Below are 17,097 nucleotides of genomic sequence, written 5' to 3'. Positions count from 1 at the left end.
CTGGGTCTCTGAGTTAGCAATGCTGTGCCTATACATATGCTGAGTCAAAGTGTGTGTGTGTGTGTGTGTGTGTGTGTGTGTGTGTGTGTGTGTGTGTTTTGTATCTAGAGGTAACCTAAGCTCAAAAGGTTGCTTTCTGTGACCTCAGATTGACACTCTCAGAGTGGCCTTGAAGAAGACACACACACATGCACACACACAGAAAAAAAGAAAAACCTTCCGAGCAAAAAGTCTGAATAATTCAGTGGCGTTTGAAAAAATATGGGCAATGATCTGCCTCTAAACATGACCTGGCTTTTAATGCCTGAGATCCCGTGAGAGGCTATACACTTGAACCTGCTGCTGTTACTCATTCCCTGCCGCATGTGTGTCCTCATCTTTTCGGCTCATCGCTTTGTAAGAGTGCAACAGAAAGTAGACAGATATGGGGAACTCTGGTCCCTATGGTCCAGTTTCCTGTACATGGAAGTCCTAGTCCTACACTAAATGTTTACATCTTCACTGATGTTCTCTTTAAGTGTAAGACTAGGCTTACACATACAGGAAAAACAGCCCTATGCTAAATAAGTGCACTTAAACTTTCTACTCATGCCTCATTTCAGCATGTGTGTCCTCATTGTCTATCCTCACTTGGTAAAGATGCAACACAAAGAAGACAAATGTGGGTAGGGTAGGGTCTGAGTGTAGATGCATGTAGGCTATACACTGCTAGTCACACACGTTTTAGTAAAGCAAGGTGTAGTGCAATCCTGGTGTTGCATACACGGTCTGGCATGCAAGCAGATTCCTACAGATTGCTGTCTTAAAATATCAATGCCTTTCACTTGATGTATTGGTTCAAGTCATGGTTCTTTATGGGTCCGTAGTGATGAAAAGAACAATTTAAGCACCTATATCTCTTGTGTGTGTGTCTGCTCCTTAAAGAAGCAGTGCATTGTTCTGTAGCCTTGTCCCGTGAAGAACTGAGAAGTGTTGTGAGATACGAAGGGGGTGGTTTACCTGTGGTTGAGTCACAGGGGGTGTCTGCTCCCTGTGTGAGGTTAAGCACAGCAATGAAATAGCAGATGTTTGGGTGGTTGTCTTTGATGAGACCACACCTCAGCAATGCAGTGGGTGGAGAACAGACTCATGTCTTGGGTTTGGTGTGTGTGTGTGTGTGTGTGTGTGTGTGTGTGTGTGTGTGTGTGTGTGTGTGTGTGTGTGTGTGTGTGTGTGTGTGTGTGTGTGTGTGTGTGCGTGTGTGTGTATGTAGGATGTGAGGAGGGGGGTTTACATGTAAGTCTTGGGGTTGGACAAGTGTGTGTGTGTGTGTGTGTGTGTGTGTGTGTGTGTGTGTGTGTGTGTGAGAGAGAGAGAGAGAGAGAGAGAGAGAGAGAGAGAGAGAGAATGTGTGTGAGAAGACTACTTGTGTAAAAATGTGTTGGTCTAAGAGCACTGACTTCTAGCCATGGTATCCATCAATATTACAACACCTTGGCCAGGGGGCAAAGAGAGAAGAGTGAATCAAATATTTATCATCACACCTCTCCATTCTTCATGCCTCAGCCCTTATTTTTTATTTTATTTTTATTTCTGCCCTCTTACCCCACTGTGGTTCCTGAAAGGACTTTCTCTAGAGGGTGTAGTGGCTTTTTTCCCAGTCCTGTGGTAACCTTCTCATCACAGTCCACTGGTTGGTTTATTCATGTGTGAGGCCAGTAAGTGCCAGAGAGATTTAAAGACATCCAACCTGGGATAATTTTTGTCAAGGATGATCTAGGGACTGATTTACACAAAGTGTTCCTGAGAAACACTTACTCTGAAGATCGTCAGAGTATGAGTGTCTTTGAAATGGCTCTCTGGGCAAAAGTTTTGAGAGATTCCTATAGACATATTGAGAAATGGCAATTATTGAGATAGGTATTATCCAATTATTACAACAACTGCGTACAACTGAATGTAAGATGTGATTGAATAATAGGTCCTGCTACTACTGCAAAGTGTAGACACAGAAGTCCACAAGGGGGCGTATATAATTCTTTATACAGTTATCATTCTGCCACCTAGTGACATAGTCACTTTTGATCAATAATAAACTTGTAGCCTAAATAAATAAAAACGGCAGTGTGCTGTAGGCTATTTACAATCTTATGCATGGGTAATGATCACGATTCTGTTATCATAGAAATAGCCTACAATGGTATGTAAAATTAAGAACTTTCTCTTGAAATACACACATATAAATACACACATATAAATAATAAAAATAAAAAACACAACATCGCAAAAAACAGCTCACTTTGTGGGCGAGGGCTATATGGCTACTTGGGATATTTATTCCTGACAAGGAATGCGGACGTCACAATTTGCGTGACATGCGCAGACACACGGGAGTCAGCCAATGCCAGATAAGTGGTATTTTACTATGGTAGACGTTCTCCCAGATGGAAAACCTAAACCCGTCTTCTCCATAGGTTGCAAATGTCATATTTACAAACGTGCCATTGTTTTTTTTAAATAACTTCTTAATAGGTCATATCTTATAGGCCTAATATGCACTATGTAGGCAGGCTATAGGATCGGTGACAGCGCGAAGAATAACGGAACCTTGGTTCCTATGAAATATGCTGATATCTTGTGTCAGGCAGATTTTACCCTGTCGATTAAGGTAACGAAAGGCAGACCACAAATATTTCCGTCATGTGTGTCTTCTGCATCTGTCAGTTAACTGTGAAAGTGTTTGTTCGGTGTTCAGTTTTAACGAAACACATTAGCATCATCCTCTGAAGCCTGTATCGTTGCATTTGGAGGAACACCCACCTCCATGCATGAACAGTCAAGCGACAGCGACAGCTCTTACGTGTGATTAGATTATCATATATTATGTTCGACATAGCCTACCTCTGAGATCTCAGGGGAAGATGGATGTCCCTGCTTCCAGTCCCACCTATGGCCAAGAGGGGTTGTGGGGCTGTTATTATGGTTGGGCCCCCTCAGCAACAACACCACCACAGCTTAACTCCCCCGCAGGATTCTCAAACACCTTCCAGACACCATACCAGTGCCAGACGAGTACCTGTCAGGCTGGACCTGCAGCTCCACATCCAGCCCCTCATCCTCCACCAGTGGGTCAGCCTGGACCACCACCTAGACTCCAACCAACAGGCTCTGGGGGTCTGGAGAGACCGAGCCACTGGAACACTAACTATCAGGACCAGAATGGTAGGTAGAACTGTAGGCCAATCAGTACAATTGTGAATGAATATACCATGATTTCCCACCTACCGAAATGCATTGATTATATAGCTATACGTAGTGACACCATTTAATTTTTATTTGCACAAAACACTGACCTGTGGTTTACACACAATGTGGCTAATACAAGTAGGCCTAGGCTACTGTATGTGACAGTGTGCTATAGGGTTTGAACTAATTGTGTGAATCGTTAATGGAACATGGGAGTGAGAAAACATGTGCTTTATTGTCTTACAGTTGTGATTGTGATAGTGGTGAAATGTTCTAGATGCAAGATCTAGGAGCTGGTTTTTCAGGTGGTTTAGTGATCAGAATGTCATGCAGAAAGGGGTAGCTAGAAAGGGGTAGCTAGGTTATCTAATTTATATCATGACTTCCTCCAACCAAACTATTACATTTGCCAGTGTGGGGATGGGTATAGCCAAAATGAAATATTTTGCAGCAGTAATACTTCTTCCTAGCCTGGCGAGCCAGACCCACATTAAAATGTAGGGTCTGGGCACTCATCGTTGGCAGTGCTCAGTCCGAGGGGCGGGATAATCAGTTGTCTTTCAAATTCCCTCTGCACGCAAATAGGGGCCTTAATAGGATATTTGTTTTCAAGTAGCAGGGAATTCAAGCCAAACCGTTGCAACTCTGCCATCAATCATTATGTTAAGCCCACCAAACGACTCTATACACGATTTCAAAGGCCTGATTAAGTTTCGATTTCTGGGGCTCACAAGCCAACGGAGAGTTGCTAGACTAGCCCTGGCAGCTAGGGGCGCGTCTAGATTTCTAGGCTAACTTCTTCCTAGACAGGACTCAAAGAATGATCTGGATTTCAAATGAAATGTGCTTTGTTTCGCAGGTGCTTTGTTGAGGCCTGCTGCTGATACAATATGCAAAGCCCAGTCACCCTCAGAGAAAGGCACACAACCTGTAAGGCAAATATTACAGTACACATGGCTGTCTATGTATTATATATTGCACATTGCATTCTAAACTATTACTGCAAAAAGGCTTATTGTGTTACTAGCATTTTTTGTGCATATTAGATTGATGTTATTGATGATTATAGAATTATGTGAGAGCGATTTCAGTAGGGTAAAATATATGAGAGAATGTGGTAGTCTTATAGGCCAATGTCTTTCTTTCTTTCTTTCTTTCTTTCTTTCGTGTTTTCTTTCTTTCTCTGTTGAATGTTTCTCTGTTGTATTGCTGAAGAATGTTTGGGATCTCACTGCGTCTCTCTTCCTTCTTTTCCTAATTCAGGGGAGTAAGCTGTCGAGTCCAAGCTCAGAGTCTCGGTATGGTCTGGACCCTCAGCTTCTTCCCAGTGCTGTGAGTTCTCTGTGTTTCACTTATTTAGCTCTAAAATAAAGAAGGCTGTGCACAGCAGATCTTTTTTAAATGTTTGTTTTCATACAGTAGGTTTTTCACTGTTCAATGTAGGATTGTTTTTAAAAAATTTCAACACTTTTATTTGGGACACAGGTTCTGCATTTTGTCCTTTGGAAAAAGCAAATAATGTGATAAATAAAAAAATTAAATAAAAAATGCAAATAATCACTAATAGGGAAGGAATAAGTAATAACCTTTCATTTTTTTTCCATTTGTGTCAGCCAACACAACAACTATGTCCTGACTTTTATGAAATGATTGATGTTTCTTTTCATTTTCAATCCCTCAAAAAGCCCCTGAAAGTGATGTAAGTGTATGCAAATATATTAGCTGAATGTGTAACCGGATAAATTGCATCATAAGAAAGAAGAGCGTAGTGGGTAGGATTTTGAAACAGTGGGAGTAGGCAGGTGATGACAGGTGATGAAATGGGAAAGACCTAGAGGCCTCATGTTCATGTTAAAATGTCTCATGAAAAACAGTAGACACTGAAGAGAACTCAAATCTACCAAAAATATATTGATGGCTAAATTAATGTTATAGAAGCAGTAAGGAATTTTGGTCAAAAATCAGCAATCTAACTCTTGAAAAGTCCTGCAAATACCTGGCAAACACCACCAACAGCACAATTGACACTGATAAAAGAGTTGCCAGCATGCTAACGTCATGTCTTTTGGTGATAGTTGGCAATGGGAAGTGTGCCAGAAATCCTCATATTTAAATGTATTCATTATTGTACCTTCATACACCACCATCCCTATTTATGTCTGCACAGCTTTAACGTCTCAGGCACTGTGCCAGATTTCAGGGTTTCAGGATTTCACGGACCAAGCCATTTAAAAATTAAAAGTAAGATAGCTTCTGATAGCTTCAGGCACAGAGATTGTTTCTGCTTTGAGCCCTGTGTCTGTTTAAGCAGGTCCAGGACTCTTCTCTGCTTTAAGCCCTGTGTTTTTTGAGCAGGTCCAGGTGTTGCAGGAGGACCAGGTGGAGTGGAAGGGGAAGACGTTTGTGTCTGAACCACCATCAAGTCTTCCCCCTCTGTCAACCACTGACTGCATTATAGAGGACAAAGGTGAACCTTTAGGCTGGGGATCAGTTGCTGCCCGCCAGCAGGTTTCATACTGCTCCCCCAGAAACCCCCAAAACATCTGTGTGAGCCGTATGAAACCTGCTTTTCACATCCAGGGGCTCGTTTCTAGAAAGCGTTGTTTGCTAACTTGCGTCGCAACCTTGGTAGTTCGCTCCATCGTTCTTGGATTTGGTGTTTCTAGAAAAGGAAGTTCGAACTCTCAATCACAAACAAGGACTCAAAGTTTGGTCGTTTGAACTACTGCCCCTGGGCAGTCGCACTTGTGTCGTTCCTTGATAGTTCCAGTTGGTGTCCGGAGGTGCGGTGGTCCGGTTGGTGTGACGAAGTGGATGTTTATCTCTTGACTTAATGATTGATCTATCCTGTAGCTTAATTTTGATTAAGAGACTGGCTCTACTTGGCTCGTTCATTTATGTTAATTCGAGTATTGCCTTGCTTTTTGATAGGCTAGTAATTATAATCTTCACAGACTCTTTAGATCAGCACAGTGATAAATGGTGTAGTGGCTAAAGCAGGTGACTTGTTATCCCAGCGTTGTAGGTTTGATTTTCTTATGATGTGAGATTGTCCTCTTGCTTCTCGCTACCTGCAGGTGAACTAGTGTGACACGTAGATTCAGTTGTTTTTGACTGATGTCTTGGTCTCTTGATGTAGAGTAACTAAATATGTATGTATGGTCAAAACCTATTGCTGTGTCTCGTAGGCCTACTCTTACTCAGAGGTGAAAAGCAGAGATAGAATGCGAACTCCGACCGACGCGCTGCCGTTCAGCCACGAGACAATTGATAAAGTGTGCGATACCCAGAAATTCGTCCAGGCTATATCTTTTTTCCAACATAGATATTTAACATAAATAATGACTCATATTGGTCGGCTTAAGTTAACTGTTTTATATGCTTGCAATAGGTTTAGGTTTTGGGTGATGGCAATGACAATGCCAGCATTAATTACTCGGTTTAGATTAGAAAAATGTCGACATAGGCCGTGACAGAAAGTTTCTAGGGGGTGGGGTATTACACGTTGCCACTGTTTCCACCAATGATATGTATCGCTGCATCATCAACAACTTTGTTGGAACTACGGTGTTCGAACGTCGGAGGTAGCAAATTGCGACACAGGTACGATGCTTTCTGGAAACAGGTGTAACAGTTTCGTTGTTTGGTCGCAAGTTGCGTCGTACCATGGTGGTTGAGCAACGCCGTTGCTAACTTTTGTAGAAACGTCCCCCTGACCAGTTGTCATTGACCATGTGTAGTTAATATCTCTATTATACGATAAATCAATTCAATCTGTCACTACAAACCATCCTCGGAAAGAAAGATGAAGAAAAGGAAAGCTGTGGTCTGCTGCAACACCAGGTTCATCACAGAGGATGGGCCTTTAGGCAATTAACCACAGAGATATTTCACAATAATATCAGATTAGCATATTACAAATGTAGGGAATTTCCACAGAGCCGAGAATCCCTGCCAGCCAGTTTTGTATAGAAACAGCACACTGATTGGAGACTCTGAAGTCTAGCAGAAGTTAGTAAGAAAAACAAATATTACTTACAGCAGCTGTTTAGCCATAACATGAACAGGATTATAACAGCATGCACCTGGGTGAGTAAGAAAGTAAAGTCCAACACTGTTTAGTGACAGCCTGCCTGCTTCCCTTTGCCATCCTCCAGGTAATGCCAGCCCTCGGTTCATCCGCTGTACCACATATAGTTTCCCCTCTGAGGCCCAGTCTGCCCAGCAAAGCCACCTGCCCCTGGGCGCCATCTTGGCTCCTCTGGCTAAGCAGCACAAAGCAGAGGTCAGTCTAAAGCCAATACATGCTCTCTCTCACTCTCTCTCTCTCTCTTTCTCTCTATCTCTCTCTCTCTCTTTCATAGGCATCCTTCTGTTGATATTTCAGTGTGCTATCCTCATCCTCATTTAAAAAAACAGAAGTTCTTGGCTAAGATTGGGTATATTATTACAATATATAATTATATAATGTATTATAGCTATATGATATTGTAATACATAAGTATTACGAAATAGCATGGACTTATGCTAAAATAACTTTGTGTTCATTGTTGTATGTTACATTTCAGCAATGCAATTAAACTTTTTGTGTGTGTGTGTGTGTGTGTGTGTGTGTGTGTGTGTGTGTGTGTGTGTGTGTGTGTGTGTGTGTGTGTGTGCGTGTGTTTGTGTGCATGCATAAGTGTGTGCTTGCATGTATGTGTGTGCGCGTGTGTCTCACTCTCTCTCTGTGTGTGTGTGTGTGTGTGTGTGTGTGTGTATGTGTGTGTTTTGTTCTGTGTTTCACAGCGCCCCGTGCCCGTTTGTGACGAGGGCGAGTGCCTGAGAGGCTGTGTGGAGTGTGGTGCCTACATGTGCCCTTCCATGACCTGGCAAGACTGCGGGCAGCGGTTCCACTGCCCCTTCTGTGGCAAATACAATGAAGGTGAGGGGAAGGGTCATACTATCGTGTTCCCATTTTTTAACCACAAAGGCCTTTCCTGTACATCTACTATGTATCATTGACAATGTGTAGACCTTGGGTGATATGCCTTTTTATATTTGCAACCCACCACAATCCCTAAACACTCTCTGACTTTAGTGCTGTGACTTTACCTAAACACTCTCTGACTTTAGTGCACTATACGTGATAGACATTATATGGAAATGACAGGTTCAGGTTCACTTCTTTTCATTTTATGCTGTGACTTAGTAGGGTATTAACCACTATGTTGAAAGTAGTTGGACAGTAGTTGGGCCCTCTTCCTGAGCTTTAGTTTATGTCTGGCCCTTATGAATGCCCTCTCATGGTTAGCGTGCTGTTGCTTTTCTAACGAACCCTCCACTGTGCTCTTTCCAGTGGCCTGGCAGCTCTACCAGCCCACAGACTGCCACAGCCGCAGGGCAGATGCAGACAAGAGACCAGAGTTGAGTTTGGGCTCCTATGAAATACTTGAACGAAATAAGGTCAGGAATTAAGCACGGCATAGATTTGAGTGTTCACATAAGCATGTTCAAGTTCACGCTCTCTTTGTTGTCATCTCATCCATGCAAAAAGTGGGACAAAATTGCTTGTCCTCAGGTCCTTGGTGTGACTGACAAGAAGAAACAACATAAAAGTCGTACACATACTGTAATATAAAGTGCATGAGAATGAAAACCAACATTAAATACAGCTGATGGACCTGAAGTACCCATGTGTGCCGCCATTTTACGCAAACTTTTTGTAGATGAGTTTAAAACTAAGAAGATGATATGACATAATATGATATGTTAAAGCAGATGTAAGAATATGACAATATTTCTATTATCTTTACTACTGTAACAGTATCAATTAAAGTATACTAATCTATTGCCTACAGTATGCTGTGTGTATGATGGATAATGTTTGTCTTTTTTGTGTTACACTTATATTAGCTAATCACAGATTCACAGTTATGTTTGACTTTATGCAGGAGGAAGCGGCCAGTCTTCTCCTGGCTGTGGATGTGTCGGACACTTCTCTGACAGTCGGCCAGTTAGAGTCAATATGCCAGCAACTGCACACACTCCTGGACACTGTGTATAGGTATGCTACACTTACATACAGACAGACAGACAGATACACATACACATACACATACACATACACATACACATACACATACACATATACATATACACATACACGTAAACACGACCTAAAGTCCTACTCACACTTCCAAGGCATGTATTTGACTCAACTGTGTTGTTTGTTTATTTTTAAGGGAGGAAGACACAGAGCAGTGTGCCCTGCGTGTGGGACTGCTCACCTACGACCACAGAGTTCACCTCTACAACCTGAGTGCAAGCTTGTCCCGCCCACACATGCTGGTCGTCACTGAGACGGATGAGCTGGAGCTCCCTCTGACCGAAGGCCTTCTGGTTCCCCTCAGCGAGTGTAAACACATCATTCAGAGGTCTGCGCCTAGAGGCAGACAATTTGCCCGCACCTTAAAGGTGCTTTGTGGATTTTCTTTTGTTTACTGTAAAGTATCCAGAAATGACCAACCAAATTTGAAGAAACAGTCGGTTTCTATGCTGTGTGATGTCTATTGCCTCATAGCTCCTTCAAGGACACTGTTGTTGTGATGTTTATATATATATATATATATATATATATATATATATATATATATACACACACATTTTTTATATATAAGAATGATAAATAACATGTTCACTCAGTGGGTGTTTCTCTGTTTTTTTCCTGTCTAGCGTGCTGCAGCAGATCCCTTTATTTACCTCAGAGTCCCAGGGTTCTGCCTCCTTACCTCACGATACTGTCGTCTCCATGGGACTCAAGATCCTGCAGGTGGGTCAGAAAATTGTCTTGCCTGTGTTTCTGTAACTCTGCAGGGTTATGGGCTCAATACTGAGGAACCATACATGGTGATCAAGTGTATACCTGTATTATAGCCTGATTTACATACATTTGTGAACGCAGCGTTATCAGCGCCATGGCCAAACCGCAGAAAGCACACGCTGTGCATCTTCATTTTATATGCTATTTATCATACCTGTAGCTCATCGGGTAATCAGCGCCTTTCTCCGAACTCTACTACAATTTGCTCTGCCCACATCTGACAGCATTATTCAATCATAAGCACAGTTCAACAGAGTCAACTGGTGACATCAAAAGGGAATTAAATGTTTGGCGGCCATGAAATAATACAATACATGATAAGAAGATGTCAACAAGCACAGAGATAATGCAGAGCAGTATTCTACTCCACTTAAAGGAAAATTCCAGTATTTAGCACTGAGTCCCTTTTCTGGTTTGTTTTGGATGAACTAGAGTGGTGGACACCGAAATTTTGACGATTGGTCCTGTCTCGACTTTTCTGACTCGTTTTGAATCGCCTTTGACTACTTCAGAGTGGCTGCAACAGGCATGCACAAACATGTCCTAAAACAACCCTTAACGTTCATTTCCAAAACTGTACAACTCACCGAGTGGTTAGTGGTGTTCGTTGATGTTCCAAAACAAGTAGCATAGCGAAATACAGTTTCTGTCTTGTTTTATTTGGCATTTTGTAAAATCCCATTGATTTCTGTTGGAAGACTCATTGCACATTGATATTACTGCGCCACCGTCTATGCTTCAGGCTCAAATATTGAGCGGAAGTTTATACACGGTTGTGAGGTGTCTGAAAAAATAGTTCCACAATAGCAAATAAGACGGCTGGAAATCATACATTGCGCCGATATATTTAATTTTAATAATCAACGAACACCACTAACCACTCGGTGAGGGTTCTTTTAGGACATGTTTGTGCCTGTTGCAGCCACTCTGAAGCAGTAAAGGCGATTCAAAACGAGTCAGAAAAGTCGAGACAGGACCAATCGTCAAAATTTCGGTGTCCACAACTCTAGTTCATCCAAAACAAACCAGAAAAGGGACTTAAAGCAACACCAAAGAACTTTCCCTCTGTCGCACGCACGCTATTTGTTTATCCAGCACTGGCTTTGCAAATAACAATGTCCACAGACAAGGTAGAATATGTTGCATGATTTATGAAAGTACGATGTATTGCGACATCAAACGCAAGTCAAATTTGTAGTTTCTTATGTCTCATTCCATCGAACTACAGATCCGCTACCCGATCTGGCAAACTTACATAGTGCGGTTATAGCCGATAGAGGGCTGCGAAGCGAATGCAGAAGTGCCGTTCACCCTGTTACAAGTTGATGAACCACTGAAACGATTTTGGAAACATTATTTTAAGGTACAAAAAACTCTTTGGTGTTGCTTTAAAGTGCTAAATACCGGAATTTTCCTTTAAGAAAATACTCTTAACTACTTTTGCACGTTTACAGTAATAGCCAAATCTAGCAGGTACAGTAGGAAAGTTTAAGTGAATGATGTAAAAAGTGAAAATTAGACATTACAAAGGCCAGCAAAAGTGAAGGTTACTTCTGTCATAGTACAAAGAAGCAAAACTGGTGCTCTGAATATCGATTCTGTTGTCTTTGAACATTTCTCTTACTGACGCATTTAACCACAATTTGAATGCATCTGCTTTTAAAAGGAGGAAATATTTCACTGCAAAACAGATGTGTGCTTTCACTGGCAGTTTTTGTACATACAGGGGAATACATAATTAGGCACATTTTACGCTTCTCCTCCCATCCTTTTACGCGAAACTCAGACTTTTCCCCTGACCTTCCCATAAATGCATATATATGACACAGAAAAGCGCAGCTTGCCATTCTCTGCTCCTGCGACGGGCACTCTGTAGTTTAAGTGCAGCCTGTTTGTACCACGGTGTGTTTTTACGTGAACGTTGCGAAGAAATTATGCCTCAAGTGGGCGCAAATGTGTTAGTACATCTTCCCCCTAAGTTCTTTTGGTTAAAAAAAACCAGGGTTGCTTAAATAAGGAAATGTAAATGTGATCGTCATTGTAACTTCATACATTGTAACTGTTGTCCATTCAGAAACAGTGAGTGTTGTTTGTGCCTGTCTTCCACAGGCAGTGGGCTGTCCTGGGAAGCTGCTGGTGTTCCACTCGTCTCCCCTCTGCGAGAGTCTCAGCAGACCCGCCTCCTCTGGCTTCTTCAACTCCAGCAAACCAAAGGTAGTAGCAGCACACACACGCATCCTCTGGGGAAGTAGGTCGTCTCCGTTCTCCTCTGCGCTCCTTTCCTCTCATCTCCTCTGCTCCTCTTTTCTTTTCTCCTCTCATCTTAACTTATCTCCTCTGCTCTCCTCTCATCTTCTGTCCTCTCCTCTCATCTCCTGTCCTCTCCTCTACTATACTACACTCTAAACCTGCTCTGTTTTATAGACTAGTAGATTTCCATTGACAGTGGCACTGTATAAGTTAATAACCTACAATTGAATATTAAAATTGAATAGTATTATTTTACTCTCTACTGATTGCTTACTTTCTCACATTTATCTTTCTCTCCATTTTGTCTTCACCTGATTTTTCAGTCACTTTTCCAGTCATCTGATTCTGCCGTTTCATTGGCCAAGGCATGTGTCAGTCAAGGCTGCAGTGTGCATCTTTTCCTGTTCGCTCAGCAGGATGTGGGAGGGGCTTGGCCAGGGGACATCCCCCACTTGACAGGTGGTGGACTGTACTACTACAATAGTTTACAGGTAAGAGGCTGTGTGTCAGATTACAACTAAGTTCAAGAGGATCCAACGTTTATTCTGTATGTCACTGAAACAAGTGTGGTTTGTGTGTTTTTTTAAAGTCGAAACTGGAGAAGGAGCAACTAAACTGTGATCTGAATAGGATAGTAGAGACAGTCACGGCATACAAGGCCCAGCTTAGAGTCTTCACCAGCAAAGGTAGGTAGCATGGAAAACTGGGTAGTACTCAAAAATACTGGTAAAGTGTATTAAGCTATAATAAAAAAAAAAATAGATTTTATATGTAAATAAAAAAAACAGTTTCTAATGTCATTCACATAGTAAACAAACACAGGGCACTCAATGATGTCAATTTACCACTTATTGTTTCTTTTACAACTTGCTAGCACTTCGACCCTTACATGTTAATTGAAGCATCAATCAGTGAGATTTGTGTGATGTGTTTTCTTTTATCTCAGAGCTCAGTGTGTCCGGTTGCTATGGCTCATTCATCCCCAGTGGTTGTCCAGGGCTCGTTGCCATGGCTGCCCTCAACTGGAACACGGCACTGGCCCTGGAGTTCACCCACAGCCGACCACTCAGTGAGGCACAAGGCATAGCCATACAGGTCAGATGGCTGCAGTTTGGTGTGGCTCTTAAGCTAATTTACATGTCACCACATTAAGAATAAGAATAAGAATAGGAAACACTTCATCACTGTGGCAAAGAGGTAAGGAGTTATGTAGTTTGATGGCCATTGGAAGGAATGACCTTCTGTGTCTCAGATAGACATTTGGGAGAAAGTAGCTTCCCACTGAAGGTGCTCTTCAGCTCAACAAGCTTAATAAATGTGTGTCCAGCCCAATATTGAAAGAATGTCTATTCAATTTCTGTTGAAGAGGCCTGAGATGGTTAAAGTGATATGGCATGCCCCTTTGTTTATGTTTATGTTAATGTTAATTTCAAAAGTGACAATACAACAATAGCAATAAACATTGTATTAGCATTAAAAAATTCACAGTTTAAAGTTAGGTCAAATACATTTAAAAACATTCAAACCACAAATGTGAAGAGAATGAATTAGTTAGATGTTAGGTAAAATGAAATCTGAACAATAGGCAACATATTCCACCAACGAGGAATCACAGATGGAAAGTCTTGATTGTGATATCTTAGTAGACATTCCTTAGGTGTCCTTGATGTTAAAATGCCTGATCATGACTGATCTGCCTGCTTCAGGTTGTCCTGTCTTACACGGATCCTCACGGGGAGAAGAGAACCAGAGTCCACAGCCTGAGTCTGCGTTGCTCAGCCTCCCTCCTGGAGAGTTTCCGAAACAGCCAGGCCGAGACGGTTCTCACCTTCTACTGCAAGAAGAGTGAGTTCACCTCTCGTTTGATATCATACAGGATGATTTAACAGAATGATCTGAAGTCTAGATTCTGGACTACAGCAGGGTTAAACATTTTTGGAGGGGCACCGTGCTGGAATTCAGGCCTGGGCTGGGGTTGTTTTTTGATAAGTTCAGGCTGAAACATTTTTCCTTGCTTTAACTTCACATGGTATAAAATGTTATCTTTTCATCTTTTCCCCGCTCCACGCCACTCAGTGTACTGTGCAGTGGTAGAGCGCCCTCTACAGTGCCTACGGGAGGAACTGCAGGCTGAGGTGACTGAGTTACTGGCCTGCTACCGCAAACACTGCAGCTCCGCCCCAGTGTCCTCAGGACAGGTAAATGGGACAGAGAGTGCAAGCAACTGATCCTATTTACTTGGTATGCTAAACTTATTGACACAGACCCAAATTAAATATAAGATAAGAATATAAGAAAAGTAAGATTGTGAGAAAGAAATTTAAGAATTGTGTTAAGAAAGGTTGTATTTTATGTGTAAGTGGACTTCAGGTTCCAACTGTTCAACTGTTCAGGTTCCACTACACTACCACCACCCCTGTGAAAAGTGTATTTTGTACATCAAGTTTTGTACATCAAGTACAAAAACCTAAAGATTATTAATTTCACTTTAAGCAATTTTACTGTCTTCAGTCTATAATTTACATTGTACAGTATTTAGTACAACACTATATGTGGTGGAAAGAAATATAACGATATGAAGAGAGCTGGTCCGATACTAGCTGGTTTGCGTGCTAACTTCAGTGGATATGTGGACAACACAGAGGATAGGCGTTTTTGATATTACATCAAAGGTTGTTTCTTCACATTCTGTTGCTAGTTCTAAGTAATTTTTGATCAAATTTAGATAAAAACAACTGCCACATAGCACCTTTAAGAGGCTTTGTAAACACATTCCTGTATGAAACTTATTCTCCTGTAGCTTGTCCTGCCTGCGTTCCTGAAGGTTCTGCCGGTGTATGTAAACAGCCTGAGGAAGAGCGAGGTGGTGTTGCCTGGCATACGCAGCTCAGTCCATCAGCGTCTTCTGCTGCGCAGCCGCATTCTCTCCATGGACACCAAGACCACAGTCTCCCACTTCTACCCCTGTGTTCTCCCTCTGGTGAGTTGGCATGCTAAGGTTAAAAAGTTGCTTTCATAGACAGAAATGTATGGATTTCATGACTTTCCTCTCATTTGTCTTCTCTTTGAAAGAAATATGTAGATACTTGCATTTGTGCAATGCTCCATGCTATAATACTACTGATTTCCCAGGTTCCAAGTGACACTGTAGCCTACATGTATGTAATGGGTAGATAATGTACATGCTGTACTGCCTGTACTGCCTGCACAGAAAAAGTAGATGACTCAAATAAAAAATAAAAAAGTCTGTCACAGTATTGCACAATTATTATTATTATTATTATTATTATTATTATTATTATTATTATTATTATTCTCCTTTAGAGAAAAGAGTTTATTACCATAAAAGGGATCAAAACCTGCTACTTAAACTGTGTTTCAGTGTGTGGGTGATGAGCGCCCCCATGTGGGAGAGGTGGTGCGCTGCAGTGCCTCCAGCCTTGACCCCAGTGGTCTGTACCTGGCCTACTCCCCCTCAGCCCTGGTGCTCTGGATGGGCCATGGGGTCTCCAGGCAAGCCCTGATGGAGCTCTTCAGCAACTCTTGCTTCTCCTCAGTCACGTCAGGGGAGGTGAGGCAGAATGCTAAGCACCATCCTCACTGCTCTGTAGTCACAAGTCACTCATTGAAAAAATACTAAATATGTTTCTTCTGTGTTTTTTGGCAGATAAAAATGCCTATACTGGATACCCCCCTGTCAGTCCATGTGAGGACTCTAATAGAAACTCTACAGTTAAACTCACCCTTCACTGCATCGGTAAGGCTGGATGAAGTTTATATAGTGTGATGAATTATTGTGGGAGGCACGTCAGAAACAAAGTTATGAGGGGGTTTTAATATTCCAAAATTCAGTTTGTAGAAGAGGCTAGTGGTGACAACAGATGATAGACATGCACTGTTTATGCTGCCATTGAGGACATGATCCCTATTGAAAAACAAATAGTGGCTTTAGCTTTGAGACAAGTATCTTTTGTCTTCTAAAATATAATTTGCCATTTTGTTGCACTAAATACTGCCACTGAACAGGTGATATTGTTTATTTCTGGGTTATTTATTTATATTATCTATTTACCTGCCCTCAGCTGAAGGTGGTTAAGCAGGGTGATAGCTGTGAGGACACCATACAGCGTCTCCTCGTCGAGGACAAGAGTCCCAACGGCGGAGCCTCGTACGCAGACTTCCTCTACCACCTCCACATCAACTCCCTGCGTCTCCTGCTATGACACAGTCTCTACATCTCTCTGAGTGAAGACACAGACTGTGACTCTTCATTGTGTAAATCACTGTAATGTGGAATACAGTATGTACCCAGTTCTTTGTATCCTTGTGAATGCATGTGAATATTGTAAGCAATAACATATAGGTTTTAATGGGATTCTTGCCAAGAAGTAGTTAAGAGTATGTATGTCAATGATTGTACATAGTTTCAGAAGTGTCTTGTTCACCCTTTGACTTGCTACTTGTTTTATTTTATATTTGTATTTATTGCCTCTTCTGATTTTGTTGAAATGTACAGCTGAAGTTGCACACTGTAAACACTGGATTTGCTTCCCTCAGTTTGTACTGTTAATAAATGCTCCATTCAAGTCATACTGCATGGATTACAAAGAGTTTTTATTCACTGAAATATAAATTGGTTTAAAAATAACTGATGTACATGAGTGGTGTACAGTGCTGTGCAGAAGTTAAAGCTGCAGTTGGCAAGATTTTATTGATCATATTCACTGAAACCGACACGCTTTCCAAGCTCTCCAACAGAA

General features: G+C 41.8%; 1 protein-coding gene across 1 annotated transcript; it reads left to right on the top strand.

Moving 5' to 3' along the window:
• The first annotated feature begins 1,813 nt into the window (after positions 1 to 1,813).
• Positions 1,814 to 16,927, top strand: si:dkey-13n15.2 (protein transport protein Sec24C). The gene is made up of 20 exons (XM_048244619.1): positions 1,814 to 3,201; positions 4,085 to 4,155; positions 4,489 to 4,557; positions 5,581 to 5,692; positions 7,383 to 7,510; positions 8,014 to 8,149; positions 8,564 to 8,670; positions 9,159 to 9,271; positions 9,450 to 9,641; positions 9,940 to 10,036; positions 12,197 to 12,301; positions 12,661 to 12,828; positions 12,927 to 13,023; positions 13,284 to 13,432; positions 14,044 to 14,182; positions 14,414 to 14,535; positions 15,138 to 15,317; positions 15,720 to 15,908; positions 16,005 to 16,094; positions 16,420 to 16,927. Exons 1-20 carry the CDS (start codon positions 2,901 to 2,903, stop codon positions 16,558 to 16,560), a joined length of 2,706 nt encoding a protein of 901 aa, XP_048100576.1. The 5' UTR covers positions 1,814 to 2,900; the 3' UTR covers positions 16,561 to 16,927.
• The last annotated feature ends 170 nt before the right edge of the window (positions 16,928 to 17,097 follow it).

This window comes from Alosa alosa, chromosome 5 (genome assembly GCF_017589495.1).
Source record: "Alosa alosa isolate M-15738 ecotype Scorff River chromosome 5, AALO_Geno_1.1, whole genome shotgun sequence".
In the NCBI taxonomy this organism is placed as follows: domain Eukaryota; kingdom Metazoa; phylum Chordata; class Actinopteri; order Clupeiformes; family Clupeidae; genus Alosa; species Alosa alosa.
Note: the sequence above shows the minus strand (reverse complement) of the source record. Positions and strands in the feature narration are given on the sequence as shown.

Bases quoted from the DNA above. Each gene is read 5' to 3' on its own strand.
- si:dkey-13n15.2 (XM_048244619.1), top strand. From the start codon at position 2,901: ATGGATGTCCCTGCTTCCAGTCCCACCTATGGCCAAGAGGGGTTGTGG. The intron at 4,558-5,580 runs GTGAGTTCTCTG...TTTTTTGAGCAG, and splicing joins CTCAGCTTCTTCCCAGTGCT to GTCCAGGTGTTGCAGGAGGA. The intron at 7,511-8,013 runs GTCAGTCTAAAG...TGTGTTTCACAG, and splicing joins CTAAGCAGCACAAAGCAGAG to CGCCCCGTGCCCGTTTGTGA.